General features: G+C 50.9%; 1 protein-coding gene across 5 annotated transcripts in view; it reads left to right on the forward strand.

Annotated features, from left to right (window-relative positions):
* Nucleotides 1-19,038, forward strand: part of TET3 (tet methylcytosine dioxygenase 3) — a 109,462-nt gene extending 90,424 nt beyond the window's left edge. For all 5 annotated transcript variants that reach the window (XM_024765645.1, XM_024765646.1, XM_024765649.1 and 2 more), the window contains 6 exons: nt 6,455-6,663; nt 7,842-7,992; nt 10,589-10,678; nt 11,193-11,330; nt 14,885-15,221; nt 15,853-19,038. In XM_024765645.1, coding sequence (XP_024621413.1) covers nt 6,455-6,663; nt 7,842-7,992; nt 10,589-10,678; nt 11,193-11,330; nt 14,885-15,221; nt 15,853-17,657 — 2,730 coding nt within the window. In that variant the 3' untranslated portion in view covers nt 17,658-19,038. The remainder of the gene's footprint in view (nt 1-6,454; nt 6,664-7,841; nt 7,993-10,588; nt 10,679-11,192; nt 11,331-14,884; nt 15,222-15,852) is intronic.
* The last annotated feature ends 6 nt before the right edge of the window (nt 19,039-19,044 follow it).

A 19,044-nucleotide genomic window follows, 5' to 3' on the forward strand; every position in this document is an offset into this window, starting at 1 on the left:
GTTGACAAAGGCAGAAAGGCTGGGTGAACATACACACGGCTCACTTTGAGCGAGGGATGGTGGTAAGATGACCTTTGTCATCCTCTGTCCGTCTGCACACATGGCTGTTTTTATCTGGTCTGTACCACATGCCTTTGCACCTTTATGTTTAACGAAAATAAAAGGTGTCTGAACCTGAACTACCACATATCCGTTTGTAGCAATTTTCAGACAGTAGTGAAGAATTATCTGGAAAAATTTGGAATACTTAAGAGTATTCACAGGTATGTAGAAGCATGTTGCCCCGACCCTTGTGAAAGATGGTCCTTACAGTGGGAGGTTGACTATGTCTGCAGCTGATCGGGGTGGGGTGTTATCCCCCCAGAGAACCTGTTAGAGAAATGGCATTGTCCCTCTCTCCTGCTAATTCAGGCAGTTGTTGAGGAATTCCAAAGTCTTGGGCAAGAGACTGAAGATCCTTGGGGCGTAGGTAGAGATAGGGACTTCTCAGCTTCAGAAACAGCACCTTAAAGAAAGAAAACACCTGGCTATGTGGATGGTGTTGAGGATGAGAACATGCATTTCCAGTCCCCAGACACCCATGGTCAAGCTTTAGCTCTTGACCAGCACTTGTATGTCTCTGCTGAGGGCTGAGGAGGAAGTTGCCCAGGTAAAGCGTGAGATCAGTTTCCGGGGCTGTGAGAGGAAAGCAGAATGATGGGGGAGGAACTTGGTCCTCAGAACTTTGGTCCTCCAGAGTCTGTGGACAAATGCCCAGAGCAGGGCACATGTAGCACGGTGCTTTGTCCAAAGGTTGGAATAACTTGTGGGTATCACCAAGTCTGGTGGGGGATGCCAGCTTTGAAAGAAAAGCTTAGATAGAAGGGAATACATAGTGACAGAGAGATGAGGAAATTCTGTATCTGATGAGTGAAGATAAAAGGAGAGAGGAAAGAAAATTTTTTTATGAGAAGAGTGGTAGATCATAGAACGGTTACAGTGGCAAGAAAAAGGCCGTGCTGAGTTGTGGGGTTTTTTTTTTTTTTCCTCTTTTATAACCATCTCTCATAGTGTGGTGGACTTCTCTTATTTTTTGCCTACACAGCCACCAAATACCCTATGTATTTTGGTTGTAGAGCTCATCTAGAGTTCCACCTCCTTGGAAGTTAGAGAAGAGGCAGGTGTTCCCTTTCCCTGCCCCCCACCCCTGGAGAAGTGACCCACAAATGCTAAGAAGGACAGATTATCCTTGGTGGCAGCATGGCATCAAGAGCGCAGGAAGTGGTCCATGGCCACGGGGGACTGGCAGCATCCAGCTGCCTGTGGTGGACAGTGCCTTCTGTGGCTCTCCCCACTTCCCCTGTCCCATGTCTAGAGCCTGGGTTTTCTTTCCAACTGGGGTTCATGTCTGTGTTTGCAGCCTGAACCCCCAACCAATACCTTCATTACAAGCAGTGTACCTGACGAGCTCTAGACTTAACCGGCTAGGATCTTGGGGGACAAAGCTGAGGTGCATCATGGATGTCCAGCAAATGTGTGTTGAGAGAATGATCTAAGAAAGCAATGGGGACTACCCAGAGAGCCTGCTGGTAGTCTCTGATTTTAAGGTGGCCTGTACAAAGTATGGAAGTCACCAAGCACGGGAGTAAGGGAGTGACCCATGGAGCATTCCAAAGGCTCAGAATAAACAGAGGCATGCCAGAAGCAAACACTGCAGATGGGAAAAATGGGCTTTTGGTAGAAGAATCATAGAGATACTGCTTCGCCAGCCTGTAAAGGTAACAGGTCAGAAGGCAGATATTTGAAGACCCTTCAGGGGCATGGTAGAATAGACTTGCTGGGGAACCCCAGTAGTTGGAACTAAGTACCAAGGGTGAGAGTTATGGGGGAACAGATTTGAGTTTCTGCCTGGTGCTGTTCGAGGTTCAGTGCTCAGGGAATTCCTGCCCAGAATCTAGGTGATTTGTTTACAGTCCTGTGACGGCATGGGAACAGTCTGTGTTGCCGTGCTCGAGTGTTGGTTTGTTCACACCTTACGTTGGCCTTTGACTTTTGCACTTTGTGTATTTCACCCTGCTGGGTTCCTTCATAGAGTGTGGATAGGGAGCTCCGCTTTGTTATAGCTTTTTTGAGTGTACCCAAAGGCCTGTGAGGGTGCCACAGGGCTGTCTGCTCATGCCTGGTCCACCTTTATGTGTTTGTCGCTTGGGAAACCCAAAGGGCGTGACCTCAATCTCAACTTTGACAGGTCGGGTGTCTCTGTGTGCTCTGAACGTGTGTCGCACATGAGTGCAATTAGTCGATGCCCTGTCCAGGCAACGAGCGGAGGTTGACAAGTGTCTCAGAAACCCTAGTACCTACGATGTGTGCAGTTGCCCATGAAATGCCCGGCTCAGTCTGCAGTAGGCCAGTCACACAGGGGTATGATTAATGGCATGTTCGTATATTTACTGAGCCACAGAAACAATTTTATAAATAATGATGTAATCGATGCTTCCACCAAGGGTGAGGGTGGTGGACACCATTATTGCTGTGGCTCAAAACAGGAACTCTTGGCCCAGTTGTATGTTTTGTTTAGCATACAAGGTGTCCTTTAAATTTTTGAAGCAAATTCTAATACATGCTGCATCATGGATGAAGCTTAAGGACATTATGCTAAGCGAAATAAAGCCAGTTATTAAAGGACAAATGCTGTATGATTCCACTTCTATGAGGTACCCAGAGTAGTCAGGTTAATAGAGTCAGAAAGCAGGATGGTTGTTACCGTGGGCTGTGGGCAGGGGAGGATGGAGAGTTAGTGTTAAATGGGTGTAGAGTTTCTGTTTGGGAAAATAAAAAGTTCTGGAGGTGGAAGAAGTTCTGGTGATAGTTTGCACAACAGCGTGAATATACTTAATGCTACTGAGCTGTACACTTAAAATGCTAAATTCTAAGTTACGTATATTTTACTACAATTTTAAAAATTGAATTTGGTGTTCCTGTGTTTAAAAGGAGAGATTTCATGTGAAAATCTGGATTTCTGTTTTCTTCTTGCAAAACTGGAAGAGGTAGGTACACTTGGCTGGAGTTCCCACCAGGCAGTGGTCGATGGAGAGAGGTCTGGCTTCCCACCCCCACCCCCCACCCCCAACTCTTTAGTTGTACATCTGGCCTGCTTTCCTTATTGGTGTTTCCTGCCCGGTGGCTCTCTCAGCATCTCCCTGCACTGACGTACTCATGACCAAGTCTGTCTCCAGCCCAGACGTCTCCTGACCTCCACACCCATTCTGTTGGGGCTGCTTAGAATAGCCACTCCAGTGTTCCAGAGTGCCTGTGGCCTCAGCATGCCCCCTGCTAACCTGCCAGGAAACACGGCCCACACTCACCCACTTTTCTGCGCCACGAAACGTGGAAGTGATTTAAGACTTCTCCCTGTCCCTCAGCTCCTATAGTCAGGTGGTCCCAAAGTTCCCTTTCTTCTAAAGGTCTCTAGAATCCATTCCTTTTCCTGTTTCATTCAACCCATTGTCCTAGTTCCGACTTCATCTGTTTTGCTTGTGTTAGGTCAGTGGTCTCCCCATTTCACCCCTCTCCTGACTATCTGTGCCCCTTTCTAAAGCATGTAGCTATGTATATAAGTGAGCCCCCTGCTTATAGTCCTTTGTAGAAGCCCCACCTCGAGTCCTTGTCCCTCCTCCTGCCACTCAGAGCCCTTCCCAGTCTCCCCTCTTCACAGGTCCCCACATCTTATCGAGTCACAGAATTCCCTGGAATTTTGGGGGGAGATTCAGCCACCTCATCCCCCACTCCTGGACCCTTTGCCTTGACACATCTTTGTGTGAGCCAGGACGGTGTTTAGGGAATGAGTGAAGAGGAGAGCAATGCCCAAGGCCCGTGCTTTTTCGTTTTGCTTTGTTTTTATTTTAATTTTTTTTTTTTTGCGGTACACGGGCTTCTCACTGTTGTGGCCTCTCCCGTTGCGGAGCACAGGCTCCGGACGCGCAGGCTCAGCGGCCATGGCTCACGGGCCCAGCCGCTCCGCAGCATGTGTGATCCTCCCAGACCGGGGCACGAACCCGTGTCCCCTGCATCGGCAGGCGGACTCTCAACCACTGCGCCACCAGGGAAGCCCGCTTTCTTTGTTTTTAAACAGCCTTATTGAGATATAATTCACATACCATACAATTCACTCATTTAAACTATATAGTTCAATGGGTTTTGGTATTATTAATTTTTTTTAATTGTGTTAAAATATACATAACATAAAATTTGGCATTTTAAAGTGTACAATTCAGTGGCATCAATTACATTCACATTGTTATGCAACCATCACCACAGTCTATTTCCAAAACTTTTTCATCATCCCGTACTGAAACTCTATACCCATTAAACAGTAACTCCCCAAACCCTCCCTCTCCGCCATCCCAGCCCCTGGTAACCACCATTCTACTTTCTGTCTCTGTGAATTTAACACGTACAGGTACCTCATGTAAGTGGAATCATACAGTATGTGTCCTTTTGTGTCTGGCTTGCTTCACTTAGCATAGTGTTCTCAGGGTTCACTCATGTTGTAGCATGAGTCAGACCTTCGTTCCTGTTCAAGGCTGAGTAATATTCCATTGAATGGACGTGCCACATTTTGTTCATCCATTCGTCAGTTGACGGACATTTGGGCTGTTTCTGCCTTTTGGCTATTGCTAGGTAATGCTGCTCTGGCCATGGGGGTACAAGTACCTGTCCAAATCCCTACTCTCAATTCCCTTGGGTGTATTCTCAGTTGTGCCTGGTTATATTTGTTTAAATTTTTGAGGAACTACCAAAAACTGGTTTCCACAGCATCAAGACCCTTGCTTTTTAACTAAAAACATACAGATATGCACCGTTTTCTCTGCAGATGTTTTAGGACAACATAAAAAATCTCTGAATATATTTTGGCTTATAATTTTATCTATGTTTTGGGTTGGCCAAAAGGTTCGTTCGGCTTTTTCCGTCAGTTGGCCCTAGTAGCGTTTAGTTGTCTTTAACTTCATTCGAAACAATTGGATTGGATTGTGACGGCTGCCATATCAGAGTGCATTAAAAAAAAAAACACATCAAAATGGGTGAATTTTTGCGTAGACATTTTAATATTGAAGATGGAAGGGAAAACAACATTTTTGGCATATCATGATTTATTATTTCAAGAAAGGTAACAACGCAAAAAAAGATTTGTGCGGTGTGTGGAGAAGGTGGTGTGACTGATCACCTGTGTCAAAAGTGGCTTGTGAAGTTCCGTGCAGGAGATTTCTCGCTGGACAGGGCTCCACAGTCGGGTAGATCTGTTGAAGTTGATAGCGAATCAAATCGAGATATCAATTGAGAACAATCAACGTTATAACCACGCGGGAGATAGCCGACTTACTCAGAATATCCAGATCAAGCGCTGAAAATCATCTACACCAGCTTGGTTACGTGAATCGCTTTGATGTTTGGATCCCACATAAGTTAAGCGAAGAAAACCTTCCTGACCGTATTTCCACGTGTGATTCTCTACTCAAACGTGATGAAAACATTCTGTTTTCAAAACAAATTGTGACGGGCGATGAAAAGTGGACACTGTACAATAATGTGGAACGGAAGAGATCGTGGGGCAAGCCAAGTGAATCACCACCAACCACACCAAAGGCCGGTCTTCATCCAAGGAAGGTGATGTTGTGTATGTGGTGGGATTGGAAGGGAGTCCTCTCTTACGAGCTCCTTCTTGAAAACCAAACGATTAATTCCAAGTACTGCTCCCAGTTAGACCGACTGAAAGCAGCGCTTGATGAAAAGCGACCAGAATCAGTCAACAGAAAACGCATAATCTTCCATCAGGGTAATGAAAGACCGCATGTTTCTTTGATGACCAGGCAAACACTGTTACAGCTTGGCTGTGAAGTTCTGGTTCATCTGCCATATTCACCAGACATTGCACCTTCGGATTTCCATTTATTTAGGTCTTTACAAAATTCTCTTAATGGAAACAATTTCAATTCCCTGGAAGACTGTAAAAGGCACCTGGAACAGTTCTTTGCTCAAAAAGAAAAAGTTTCAGGAAGATGGAATCATGAAGTTGCCTGAAACATGGCAGAAGGTAGCGGAACAAAAGGGTGAATATATGGTTCAATAAAGTTCTTGGTGAAAATGAAAGATGTCTTTTATTTTTACTTAAAACCCGAAGGAACTTTTTGGCCAACTTGATATTCTTATCCCTAAGTCTATATACATCACCAATGACTCAGGTTTTGTAGTAATTGTTTTTCTATTTTGCTATTTAATGTTTTTCCTTCCCTAATTATAATGGCCCTTTAGCCTGTGTGGTTGCTGTCGCCGAGGTGTGACGCCCCTGGTACACTGCCCTAAAGATCTGCACCCGCAGGTCTTTTGGGCAGAGGTGAGGGTGTGTGGCATCCATGCAGAGGATCATGGGTGCCCGGCTCCTGTGATTCACAGCACCCCCCGCCCCACCTCCCTGCAGGTGATCCGCAGGCACACGCTGGAAGAGAAGCTGCTCTGCCTGGTGCGGCACCGGGCAGGCCACCACTGCCAGAATGCCGTGATTGTCATCCTCATCCTGGCCTGGGAGGGCATCCCCCGAAGCCTTGGAGACACCCTCTACCAGGAGCTCACCGATACCCTCCGGAAGTACGGGAACCCCACCAGCCGGAGATGTGGCCTCAACGATGAGTATGTGGACGGTCCCAGTGGGCAGGGGTGGGGCAGTGGGGTCAGGGCCCTTTGTGTCCGGCCAAGTTAGGACTGTGGTGGAAAGAATGCTTACCTACGGATCTGGCCTGGGGTCTGGCCCTGGCTGGGGAGGGTCCCTTGACTCAGCTTAGCTTTGCTTTCCGCCCCAGATTGACTCTGAGGCTCTAATAGTGGTAACAAGTGTGGAAAAGTGTGAGTGCCCCGCTAATACAAGGCATCAGTGGTACTCACAAGACCTACCCTTATGGGGTCCCCTCCCCCATTTTTTAAATTAAGATATTTTTACTTACAGTAAAATTCATCCTTTGAGGTGTACAGTTTGAAGAATTTGACAGATGTTTACAGTCATGTAGCCACTGCCACAATGAAGATATAGAAGAGTTCCATCACCCCCCAGACTCCACCGTGCCCTTTTATAGCCAGGCGCTTCTCCCCACCCCTGGCAACCACAAATCTTATTTCCTGTCCCTGTAGGGTTGCCTTTACAAGAATGTCATATGAATGGAACCATGCATCATGTAGCCTCCCGAGTCTTGCTTCTTTCCCTGAGCACAGTGTTTCTGAGTTTCATCTATGGATGTGTGTATCAGTAGCTCATACCTTTTCACCACTGAGCAGTATTCCACTGTGTGGGTGTGTCACGATTTGTTTATTCATTCCCCAGTTGGAGGGCATTTGGGTTGTTTCTGGATTTTATTAAGTGTTGGATGGTAAAGTCAGTGTTCATTTGTTTAAAGGCCTGTCAGCACCTGGGCCTGCAAGAAGCAGGCATGTTCAAACTCTGTGGTTCACATTATTCCCATTTGTGTGGTCTGTGTTGGAGCTGGTCAGGATATTAAAGTTAAGGCAAAGTGTAAACGTTATTGGGTTTTTGATTAGATCCTCCCCAGCCATCTCAAACAGCCCGTGTGCTTCTCCCCGCAGCACACTCTCAGACTTCAGGCTCAGGGGTGGGAGCCAAACAGGCTGCTCAGAGCTGATTCCCTGCCCACAAGGGTAGAGATTTGGGAAAGGAGTTGAGGTCAGGGAAGGATGTCATGGCCGTCACTGGGAGGCCAGTGGATGCCAGGCCTCAACAGGGCCTCCCCCCGAGGGAGGGGGAAAATTCCAGAACTAAAAATGTGCCTTGTATGCCTAACATGTGATATATGTTGCAGCCGTACCTGCGCTTGCCAGGGCAAAGACCCAAATACCTGTGGTGCCTCCTTCTCCTTCGGTTGTTCCTGGAGCATGTACTTCAATGGCTGCAAATACGCTCGGAGCAAGACTCCTCGCAAGTTCCGCCTCGCGGGGGACAACCCCAAAGAGGTGAGCACAGCCCCACAGGGAGCATGGGACCCTCCCACTCACCCTGTTGCACCTGCTGCCTTTAATAGTCCCGGCGGGATGTAGGATTAGCACACTGTGACTCAGATGTGTAGAAAATGGAACTTCCTTTCTTTTTTTTAAACTGACCTTATCTTGCAGTGAAATAAGGTATGTGGGGTGTAGTGTGGAGGGATACGATGAGTGAGAAATTAGACTTACCAATTACAGGTACCTCAGACTCCTGCAGTTTAGAAAAGTCTCTTTAAGGTAAATGTTCAGATTCCTCATTAGAACTTGACCCTCTTAAAGGGTTATTTCTCCCCTCCATTCTTCTCAAGACATCTTTCTGGGTGTGATGTGTGGCACAAAGAGGGGCCACTGGGCCTCAGGCCACCTTCTGGCCGATGCTGGATGTCCCGAGGTGTCCCTCATCCTGCCTGGCTGCTGGGCCCACATCTCTGTGCACTTGTCCAGTTGTCTAGGTCCTTGGTGTCTCCTTCCTTGCTGGGGGCCTGGCACGGTCCTCGGGCACTGGTCTGGCATCCACATGGTATGGCCACTAGGCCTGAGGCCTCCTCCCGCCCACCAGAGCTCCTCCGCAACCCAGTGACAGCAGCACAAGGGGCCTCAGGGTCTCCTCTGCAGGCCGAGCTTAGGCTGGGAACCAGAAGCGTCAGGTCAGGTCACCTCCCACTCTGCCACTTCTCTGTTGCCCTGGTTATGAGGGCCATCCCGAGGGGGTCTCCACTTGGAGTCCAGATGCAAAGCAGGCATAGGCCTGAGTGGTCTCTCTGTCATGTCTCCTCCAGCCTCCCTGCCTTCTGCCTCTGCTGCTGTGAGAAGGGTGCTGGATCCAGGCAATACCTTGATCCCAGCCTCTACCTTCCAAACCTCTCCAAGCTCCTTTTACCAGAAGGGCTTCCCCATTTCCCGGGAGACAGGGACTCTCCCGGGGCACATTTTTTTTTACACCACATGTAAATTTCTATGCTCAGACTTCCAAGCTTTGCTTTTCAGAAATAAAAGGAAGCACGTCCAAATTTAGAACCCCTTTTTTCCCCTCAAAGCCCAGCTTTCTGACTATTACACAACCTAGTCTAAGAGTCTGATTTGACACTAGACTTTTAACTTTTGGCAGTGCCTGGCCTCCCCCAGAAGCAGCAAATGCAGTTGCTTCAATGAATGGAGGGGTCCCAGTGCCGCCAGGAGCTAGGAATTACCATGAATGAAAATAATTGCTTTAATTTCTCACAAATACTTTCCCTGTTCCATCAGCTACCATTTCCTGTGCACTAAGTGCTGGGTACTCCGCCCAGCACCTCACAGGTGTCTCAGTTAATCTCATGACAGCCTGAGGATCTAGGCCCTGTTACTGCTCCCTTTACACGTGAGGCAAATGGTTTGCCCAGGGCCATGTGACAGTGATGATGAAGTCAGCATTTAAACCCTGGCCTGTGTTTCCCCAGAGCTCACAAGCCTCACCCCCGTGTTGTGCTGGCTTCCGGCCCACTATGCTGGTGGCAGCGTCTGGAAGGCAGCCAGGGAGGTGCAGTGAGGCTGGCTGGCAACTCTGGCCGCCCTGCTGGACAGACAGCTGAGCCACTGGTCTCACCCTTCCATTTCTAATTCTGTGAGTTTGGTACCTTTTTTCTTCCCTCTTCCTCTTCTTTCTTCTCCATAAACTCTCCATGCCTGTGCTCAAGGCTGGCTAGGAGCCCCCATAGCCCAACTTGTTACCCTCAGAGAGCCAGAGAGAGGCTGCAGATACCTTAAACTCTCTGCCAGTCTGAGGGCTGCTGCTCTGTCGAGGGCAGCGCTATCCAGTGGAACTTCCTGTGATGATGGAAATGTTCTCTGTAGAAAACACAGCCATGGGAGCCACATGTAGCCACTGAGCATTTGAAAGGTGGCCAGTGCAGTGGAGGGGCTGGATTTTTTTTAATTTTTAAATTTAAAAAAAATTAATTTAAACTTCTTAATTTAAAAAAAATTTTATTTAATTTTAATTAAAATGAATTTATATTTCAATAGCCACACGTGGCTTGTGACTAAACACATGAGATGGTGCAGGTCTAAAGGACAGAACATTGTGGTCTGGCCGTGTACCTGGCTGGTGATGGGCGCCGGGCCTAGCTGGCTGTGGGATTTCTAACACGGGCCTCACCCACCTCTCCCTGCCTTTATTTACCTGTCTGGACCACTGCAAGAAGGACCCACGCCTGCCGCTCGTGCTTGTACGTGCCTGCCATCCCGCACCTCTGACCCATGGTGTTGAGCAAGTGCTTAGCAAGGGCAGGAACCTGTTCTAGGTGTTCTGAGCAGCACTGGGCTGGAGCCTGGCAGGACAGGTGCTTAGTAGTCAGGGTGACCAGACCCTCAGGCAGTGTCTTTCCTGGTGAGCTTCAGCGTCTCCAGCATTAAAGCAGACCTGGCACCCCTCCCAGAGGGAACACCATAAAGATACCTGATGGCACCTTACTTCCTACCTTCCCAGTGGCAACCCGGCAGTGGTTCTAGAATGGAGGTCAATTTCCAGTGTGCAGAGTTTGCCAGGCAGGGCTGCTCTGGAGGTGTGTGACTGTTCTTCTGTCCACAGGAAGAAGTGCTCCGGAAGAGTTTCCAGGACCTGGCCACCGAAGTTGCTCCCCTGTATAAGCGGCTGGCCCCCCAGGCCTATCAGAACCAGGTACTGAGTCTTGGGCTGTTCTGTGCCCACATGTCACCCACATCTCTGCCCAGGCTCCCTGAAGTGGGGGAACAGCGGAGTGGGTTCCTTGCGGGAAAAGCCCAGCCAGAGCTAGAGCAGTGATCTTTGTCAAGGTCTTTGTTAAGATCCCTTGTTTACACCAAGCTAACCACATCCCAGGCTGTCTCTCCTGTATCCTTGGTCTCTGTCTCTCTCCCCTTAATAATCCTCCACCTCCTCTGCTCTGGTTTCTACTGGGGAGGCTTGAGTTTCTCTCACCTGTCACTGCTGCACCCCATAGACGAGGTGAGAGGGACTTGAGATGACCCAGAAGGAAGTAACCCCTTATAGGGACTTCAGCCAGAAAACCTCCCTCCTACAGCCCAAGTACAAGATGGCTGTGGTCCTTAACCTCCTTCCTCCCTCCTTCCCTCTAAGACCTGGCCTCCCCCATGCCGAATCAGGGCCACTCACCTCAGGTCACTCGAGCAGCTGTCCTTGGCCATCCACACAGGTGACCAATGAGGAAATAGCGATTGACTGCCGCCTGGGGCTGAAGGAAGGGCGGCCCTTCTCAGGGGTCACGGCCTGCATGGACTTCTGTGCCCACGCCCACAAGGACCAGCATAACCTCTACAACGGGTGCACGGTGGTAAGGAAGCCTGTGACCTGTCACAGCCCCACCTGAGAGACGATCCTGGGAGGGCGCACACCTGTTCTCTGCAGATAGGTGGGCTCAAGGCAGGGAGGGACCCTGCCAGACTACCTGCTCCTGCCCACTTCTCTGGGAAATGCAGGGGCAAGGCTGGCTTGGGTGCTGCAGAATGCCACCTCTTGGGCACCCAGTGTCTCCCAGTTCTCTAAAGTGTGGCTCCAGGTCTCTCTGAGCACTAGGATTTAAGTCCAGACAACCTTTTGATTCATTCATTGAGCAAATGTTTATTGAGCCTCGGGTACTGCTCTAGATGCCGGGGGATACACTGGACAGAGTGCTGCCAAAAAATGTGATATAATGTCCAGTAGCAAGGAAGGCTGTGAGGAGGAGATGAAGTAGGGTAAGGGACGAGATGACAGCAGATGCTATATTAGATGACATGGAGAGAGGCCTGTATGAGGAGGGGCACCTGAGCAGAGATGCGGAAGTAAGGGACTGAATGCGTGAGGGTGGGGTGCTCCAGGCAGAAGGACCAGCACAGGCAAAGGCTCGGAGGAGTGAGATTAGAGGGGCGGGCAGGGGTGGGGTGAGGTCACAGGGAGCATGGGAGGCTGGGAGGGCTGTGGGTTGTGCTCTGAGTGTGATGGGAAGCCCTGAGATCTCATTTATAAAGTCGGAAGCACTCTTGCTCCTGCAGATGGAGAATAAGATATGTTGGGGTAGGGGTGGGTGGGGGAGAATCAGAGCAAGCAGGCCAGGTAGGAGGCTGAGACACTTGTCCAGGCCAGAGGTGACAGGGCTTGGGCAGGAGTGAGGGTGGGGTGTGGGGAGTAATCGGACAGGTTGTGGGTTGATCTTGAAGGCGTAGCTGAGAGTAATTGCTGTTGGGGTGGACCTAGGATGTGTGAGTCGCTTGAGCAACTAGGCAAGTGTTGGTGTTTACTGAGATGTAGAATATCAGGAGAGACCAGTTTTGGGGTGAAAATCAGTCATTCTATTTTGAGATGCCTGCTAGACGTCCAGGTGGAGATGTAGAGTAGGCAGGGGAGAGGGAGGGTCTGGAGAAATGAATTCGAGACTGGAGAGCACTGAGTTCATAGCTAGTGGAGAGCACTGAGTTTATAGTTAGGGCCGTGAGCCTGGATGCTGGCCCCAGAAGAGTGAGTGCAGATGGAAAAGAGAGGAGGTTTGGGCTTGGGTGGGGGCACCCTGGAAGGGGTACTGTGGCTGTCTTCTCTGCTTTTTAACTAGGTCCTAGGGGACAGGGCTCCCAGGGAAGAGGCAAGGGTACAGGCATGTTCAGCATGTTCAGCTGAAAGGGGCTCCCAGAGTCGGTATAGCTTGTGTCCCCAAGTGGATGAAGGGCCCAGCCCTAGGATTTCATTTCTCCACCTTGTCCTCCTTCCCCACGTCCAAGACTGAGAAGCAAGATGGGGCAGGCTTCTGTCTACACTGTATCGTGAGGGTCTCTAGCTAAAGTACAGAGAAAGAAGGACGGGCCCTCCAGGATTGGAAGAGGCGCGGGGAAGGCGGATGGGGCACCGAGAGATAGGAGCACAGGGAGGTTATTTGGATCCCAGAGCTTCCGGAGTTTGGAGTGAAAAAGAAGTTTTTTTCCAAAAATGAATAATATTTTTTGTTCTAATTAAACAGTTATTTATTGTAAAAAATAATTTGAATAATACGAGAAAGTATAAAGTAAAAACGCCTGTTATCTCACAGGTAACCTGTGTTAGCATCGAGATGACCATCCATTCGGACACCTGAATGTATGTGTGTGTGCACAGTTTATACATTTTACACATTATGTGTGTGTGCTGTTCCATGATCTTGCTTTTCTGAACTCCAGAATATGTGGTGGACAACTTGCTGGTCCGTGGATATAGGCAGCATGTTCTAAGGCTGTGTGTGTGGCCGTGCCACCACTTATCAACCAGTCTCCTGTGGACGGCAGTCAGTGCTTTCGGACTCCTCTGTAGACCACAGGGAGGGCGTCCTCAGCACAGCTTTGTGCAGTGGCCCCAGGATAAGGACACTTACAGCCCTGGAGTCCTCATTTGGCAGCTCACTGGGCAGCAGCAGGGTCTGTCAGGAGGCAGAGAGGGGAGAGAATAGCCCAGAGCTTTACTGGGGATTTCGTGGAAAGGGATGGGCAAGGTAGGATAAGTAAGCTGAATAAGCTGAGGATGGAGAGTTTGAATAATTTCTGCAGGCTCTGGGCTATAGAGGTGGTCCCTAGTTGTCAATACCTAGCCCTGGGGTGATTTAAGGCAGAGAGAATATTTGCTTGGTGTGTGAGAGTTTTATGAAGGAGATGGTTGGGGGTGGGAACTCTGGGTTGGTTGGTTTGTGTATCAGAGTTGCACTGGCAGGGGATCATTTGCTATCTATAGGAATTAGCTAGTCTTAGGGGAGGGACAGTCCCTCCAGGATCAAGGCCCCAAATGCCAGAACATCAGGAATACAGATAATAAAATATAGTCAATATAAGAGTAAAGCGTAAACGAGAAAAAAAATCAATCAAACCTTATTGATAATCAGAGAAACACATACCAACGACAAGGTACATTTTGATAACAGGCGAAAGTTTTAAAGAAATTCATAGCAAAAGTATAGGAAAATTGAAACTCATTCTGCCAGGGTAAGTGAAACACTGACGATCGTCATTTCGGAGCGCAGTTTGACAATCTGTGGCAGTTCTCCCTTACGGCTTTTATTCTAAGGAATTAAATTCAGTGAAAAGGATAAAAGTAGTATTTATGATAGGGAAACAGGTTTAAGTGGTCATGAGGGATTAGTTAAATTAACACACTGATACAGTGGAATGATAGTGTGTGGCTCTTAAATCATCCTGGAGAAGCATACGTAACGTGTCAGAAAATATACTGTGTTAAGAAAAAGAAGTTATTCTACAGCTGTATGCATAATATAAATGATCCCATTTAATTATTAAAAAGTGAGTGTGTTCTTAATAACATTAAAGTCTAAAAAAAAAAAAAAGTGAGTGCGTATATGACCAAGTACGTGCAAGGGTTATTTCTAGTTGGTGGGATTATGGAGATAATGTTAATGTCCTTTGTGCTGGCCTACATTTTCTACAACCAGCACATAAATAATTTTCAATTTTAAGGGCAAAAGGAGGCTGAGTGTTGAAGGCAAGGAGGATAATGGTGGAAGGTCCGAGATCTGTGTGATGACATGTAATGGCCATGACGGCAGTGGAGGGCAGAGCACATCTCCCAGTCGTGACCTGGCCCCTTTCTGGCCTTGGGACCCTGAGCCGGTCATCTTATCCCCCCCAGAGCCTTGTTAGACAAAGTGAATGGATGTGCTTTGAAAACTGTCGAGCAGACTCTGAGCGCTGGTGATACCGTTACTCTGTAAAGCAAGACAAATGCGCTTTTTAGATTCTCCGGAAAGTAATAGTGGATAGCTGGGGCCAGGACGGTGTGGGGAAGGGGCGGCCTTGTGTGCGGGATGCTCAGCCCCTCCCGCTCAGTGTCTGGCTACCCCAAGCCCAAGCACCCTCCCCGTCTCTGTGTTTGGGGCAGGTCTGCACCCTGACCAAGGAAGACAATCGCTGCGTGGGCAAGATCCCCGAGGATGAGCAGCTGCACGTACTCCCCTTGTACAAGATGGCCAACACGGACGAGTTTGGCAGCGAGGAGAACCAGAACGCCAAGGTGGGCAGCGGGGCCATCCAGGTGCTCACCGCCTTCCCCCGCGAGGTCCGGCGCCTGCCGGAGCCTGCCAAGTCCTGCCGCCAGCGGCAGCTGGAAGCCAGGAAGGCGGCAGCCGAGAAGAAGAAGGTTCAGAAGGAGAAGCTGAGCACTCCTGAGAAGCTCAAGCAGGAGGCCCTGGAGCTGGCTGGCATCCCCACTGACCCAGGTGTGTGGGGGGAGGGTGCCCGGCGGGGGTGGCACGGGCACTGTTGGGCGGGGGGCCCTGGACGGCTCCCTTACCACCACTCTTCCTGCCTTGAGGTAGAATTCCGTACAGAAAAGTACTGGGGGTCTCTCAGCCACCTGGACCATCGATTATCTTAATTTTGTCAGTCAGCGCCATAGCTGCAGCAGCCCCGGGAAACCAAGCCAGATGGGAGGCACCTGGGAGCCAAATTGAAGGAGGTCTCCCTGTCTTCCCAGAGGGCAGCTGGGCGTCCCCCCGGCTCACCGGCTCTCCTCGCTGCGGAAAGTACCGAGGCGGCAGGCGTGTGGTCTGCAGCAGGGCTTTCGGGTGTGGGGCGGCCCTCGTCCCTGCAGTGGCTGGCACGAGGGGGCTTCAGTGAGGCCGGGTGGAGTTCGCTAGAGTCGGGAAGAATGACGACACCGGAGCCCTGGGCGCTGCCGGCTGCTCTTCTGGGGCTTCCGTGGGGCCGGGCCACGCTGCGCTGCACGGGGAGCAAGTCCAGCCTCACTCGTCTTCACCCGCCCAGCAGAGGAAACCTCTTGGCAAGAGGGAGCGTCCGTCTCTGTGCTTCTCTGTGCTTCTTCTCTGTCTTGCCTCCTGTCTTCCTCAGGCCTGTCTCTGAAGGGTGGATTGTCCCGGCAAAGCCTGAAGCCCTCCCTCAAGGTGGAGCCACAGAACCACTTCAGCTCCTTCAAGTACAGCGGCAACGCGGTGGTGGAGAGCTACTCGGTGCTGGGCAGTTGCCGGCCCTCCGACCCGTACAGCGTGAACAGCGTGTACTCCTACCACTCCTACTATGCACAGCCCGGCCTGGCCTCCGTCAACGGCTTCCACTCCAAGTACGCGCTTCCATCATTTGGCTACTATGGCTTTCCATCCAGTAACCCCGTCTTCCCCTCTCAGTTCCTGGGCCCTGGCACCTGGGGGCACAGTGGCAGCAACAGCAGTTTTGAGAAGAAGCCAGACCTCCACGCTCTGCACAACAGCCTGAGCCCAGCCTACGGTGGTGCTGAGTTTGCCGAGCTGCCTGGCCAGGCTGTTCCCACGGACACCCACCACCCTGCTCCACACCACCAGCAGCCTGCTTACCCAGGCCCCAAGGAGTATCTGCTTCCAAAGGCCCCCCAGATCCACCCAGTGTCCAGGGACCCCTCTCCCTTTGTACAGAGCTCCAGTTGCTACAACAGATCCATCAAGCAAGAGCCAGTAGATCCACTGGTCCACACCGAATCTGTACCCAGAGAGCCTGGCACGATGGGCAAAATGCCTTTGCCCGAGGCATCTCAGAATGGGGGACCCAATCACCTATGGGGACAGTACTCAGGAGGCCCAAGCGTGTCCCCCAAGAGGACTAACAGTGTGGGCGGCAGCTGGGGTGTGTTCCCTCCTGCGGAGAGCCCTGCTGTTGTCCCCGATAAGCTCGGCTCTTTTGGGGCTGGCTGCCTGACCCCTTCGCACTTCCCAGATGGACAGCATCAGTGGGGGTTATTCCCTGGCGAGGGACAGCAGCCAGCCCCGCAGCCTGGAGGACGGCTGCGGGGCAAGCCGTGGAGCCACTGCAAGTTTGGAAATAGCACCTCGGCCTTGGCTGGGCCCAGCCTAACTGAGAAGCCATGGGCGGTAGGAGCCGGGGATTTCAACTCTGCCCTGAAAGGTGGTCCCAGATTCCAAGACAAGCTGTGGAGCCCCCTGAAAGGGGAGGAGGGAAGGATTCCAACCCCGGGGGTGAGCCAGCTGGACAAAGCCTGGCAGTCCTTTGGCATGCCCCTGGGCCCCACTGAGAAGCTGTTTGGGGCCCTGAAGACCGAGGAGAAGCTGTGGGATCCCTTCAGCCTGGAGGAGGGGACGGCGGAGGAGCCCCCCAGCAAGGGCACAGTCAAGGAGGAGAAGGGCGGCGGAGGCAGCGGCGCTGCTGGGGCAGAGGAGGCAGAGGAGGAGCTGTGGTCCGACAGTGAACACAACTTCCTGGACGAGAATATCGGCGGCGTGGCCGTGGCCCCCGCGCACGGCTCCATCCTCATCGAGTGTGCCCGGCGGGAGCTGCACGCCACCACACCCCTCAAGAAACCCAACCGCTGCCACCCCACCCGCATTTCGCTGGTCTTCTACCAGCACAAGAACCTCAACCAGCCCAATCACGGGCTGGCCCTCTGGGAGGCCAAGATGAAGCAGCTGGCCGAGAGGGCGCGGGCGAGACAGGAGGAGGCCGCCCGGCTGGGCCTGGGCCAGCAGGAGGCCAAGCTGTATGGGAAGAAGCGCAAGTGGGGGGGTGCCATGGTCCCCGAGCCCCAGCATAAGGAAAAGAAGGGGCTTGTCCCCACCCGGCAGGCGCTGACCGTGCCCACGGACTCAGCAGTCACCGTGTCCTCGTACGCCTACACGAAGGTCACGGGCCCCTACAGCCGCTGGATCTAGGCGCCAGGGTGCCAGGGAGCCAGCGTACCTCAGCGTCGGGCCAGGCCCGAGCTGCCTCTGTGGTGCTTTCGCCCTCACACCTGGGGGCGGGTTGGGGGTGCAGAAGTCTTTTTATCTATATATACATATATAGATACGCATATATATGTATTTATGGTCCAAACCTCAGAACTGACCCGCCCCTCCCTTCCCCCCAATTCCCCAGCACTTTGAAGAAGAAACTACGGCTGTCGGGTGATTTTTTTCGTGATCTTAATATTTATATCTCCACGTTGGTTTTTTTCCTCCCTTGTTTGGGGGGACCTTTTATTTTCTCTTGTTTTTAAAACTCTATCCTTGTATATCACAATAATGGAAAGAAAGTTTATAGTGTCCTTTCACAAAGGAGTAGTTTTAAATTCCATTTAAAATGTGTATTTATTGGATTTTTTTAAAAGTGACAATTGTAATGGTAAAGGATCGGCAGGAAAGGCCAGAAGCACTCATTCCTGCCCAGTTGTGCTGGGCCTGGTGAGCCTGGCCCTCTTGGGAGCTGACAAGGTTCTCTCAGCCATCGGCCCCTCATGAGCCAAGTGCAGGTTGTAGCCACCCACTGCATCCCTCCTGACAGACATGCCTTCCCTTCAGGGGAGGGAGCCCTCAGGACAGCTTCTGTCCTCTCCGGTAGGATGGGAGAATCTGTAGAAAAACAGCTGGGGTCCCTTTCCCAGTCACCGGCTTGGAGTCGGGGATGGGGGCAGGTGCACCCCAGGCCAGGCACCTGAGATGCTGGCATAGATTTTCCCAGAAACCAGGTTGGAAGTAGACAGCTTCAAGCTTGCTAGTCTCCACACTGAATCCTCTCTGTCCCTTAGCTATCAAGTCACGTGATACCGTGGTCCCCCTCGGCAGCACCTCGGGATGGAGCTGGAATCGAGAGGTTCTCAGGAGCCTTTTCCACCGAGCTGACTAGCCAACGAATACTGGCTGGAGGAATTTGTCTTAGTGGCAGTTTTTTTGTTTTAAAAAAATGCCCCCGAAGTCTGTGCTGATACCGAAAAGGGCTACTGTATCTTTAAAAACAGGAAGTTGAACCCAAGCTGTGAAAAGCCAGCGGTGCTGTAGTGTTGTGCTGGGACTTCCTTGACTCGGGCAGGCTGCGTCTGCAGGAGCTCCACACAGCAGTGTGACAGCAGTAACGCATCTCCTTATCCCTGGATTTCACATTGGACAATGGTGCATGCCTCATACCCGAGCCCACCCCCTCCATGCTATCATCTGGGGAGTGGGCCTACACGTCATGATTTTAAAATGCGAGAGTCAAACATTTTCAGCAGGTAGCTATGACTTTCCTCCCTGATTGGTGCCATTTCTCTATTTGGTCCTTTTCTCCTTTCCTTCCTCCCCG

Source organism: Neophocaena asiaeorientalis, unplaced genomic scaffold (assembly GCF_003031525.2).
Source record: "Neophocaena asiaeorientalis asiaeorientalis breed wild unplaced genomic scaffold, Neophocaena_asiaeorientalis_V1.1 scaffold1090, whole genome shotgun sequence".
NCBI classification, from domain to species: Eukaryota; Metazoa; Chordata; class Mammalia; order Artiodactyla; family Phocoenidae; genus Neophocaena; species Neophocaena asiaeorientalis.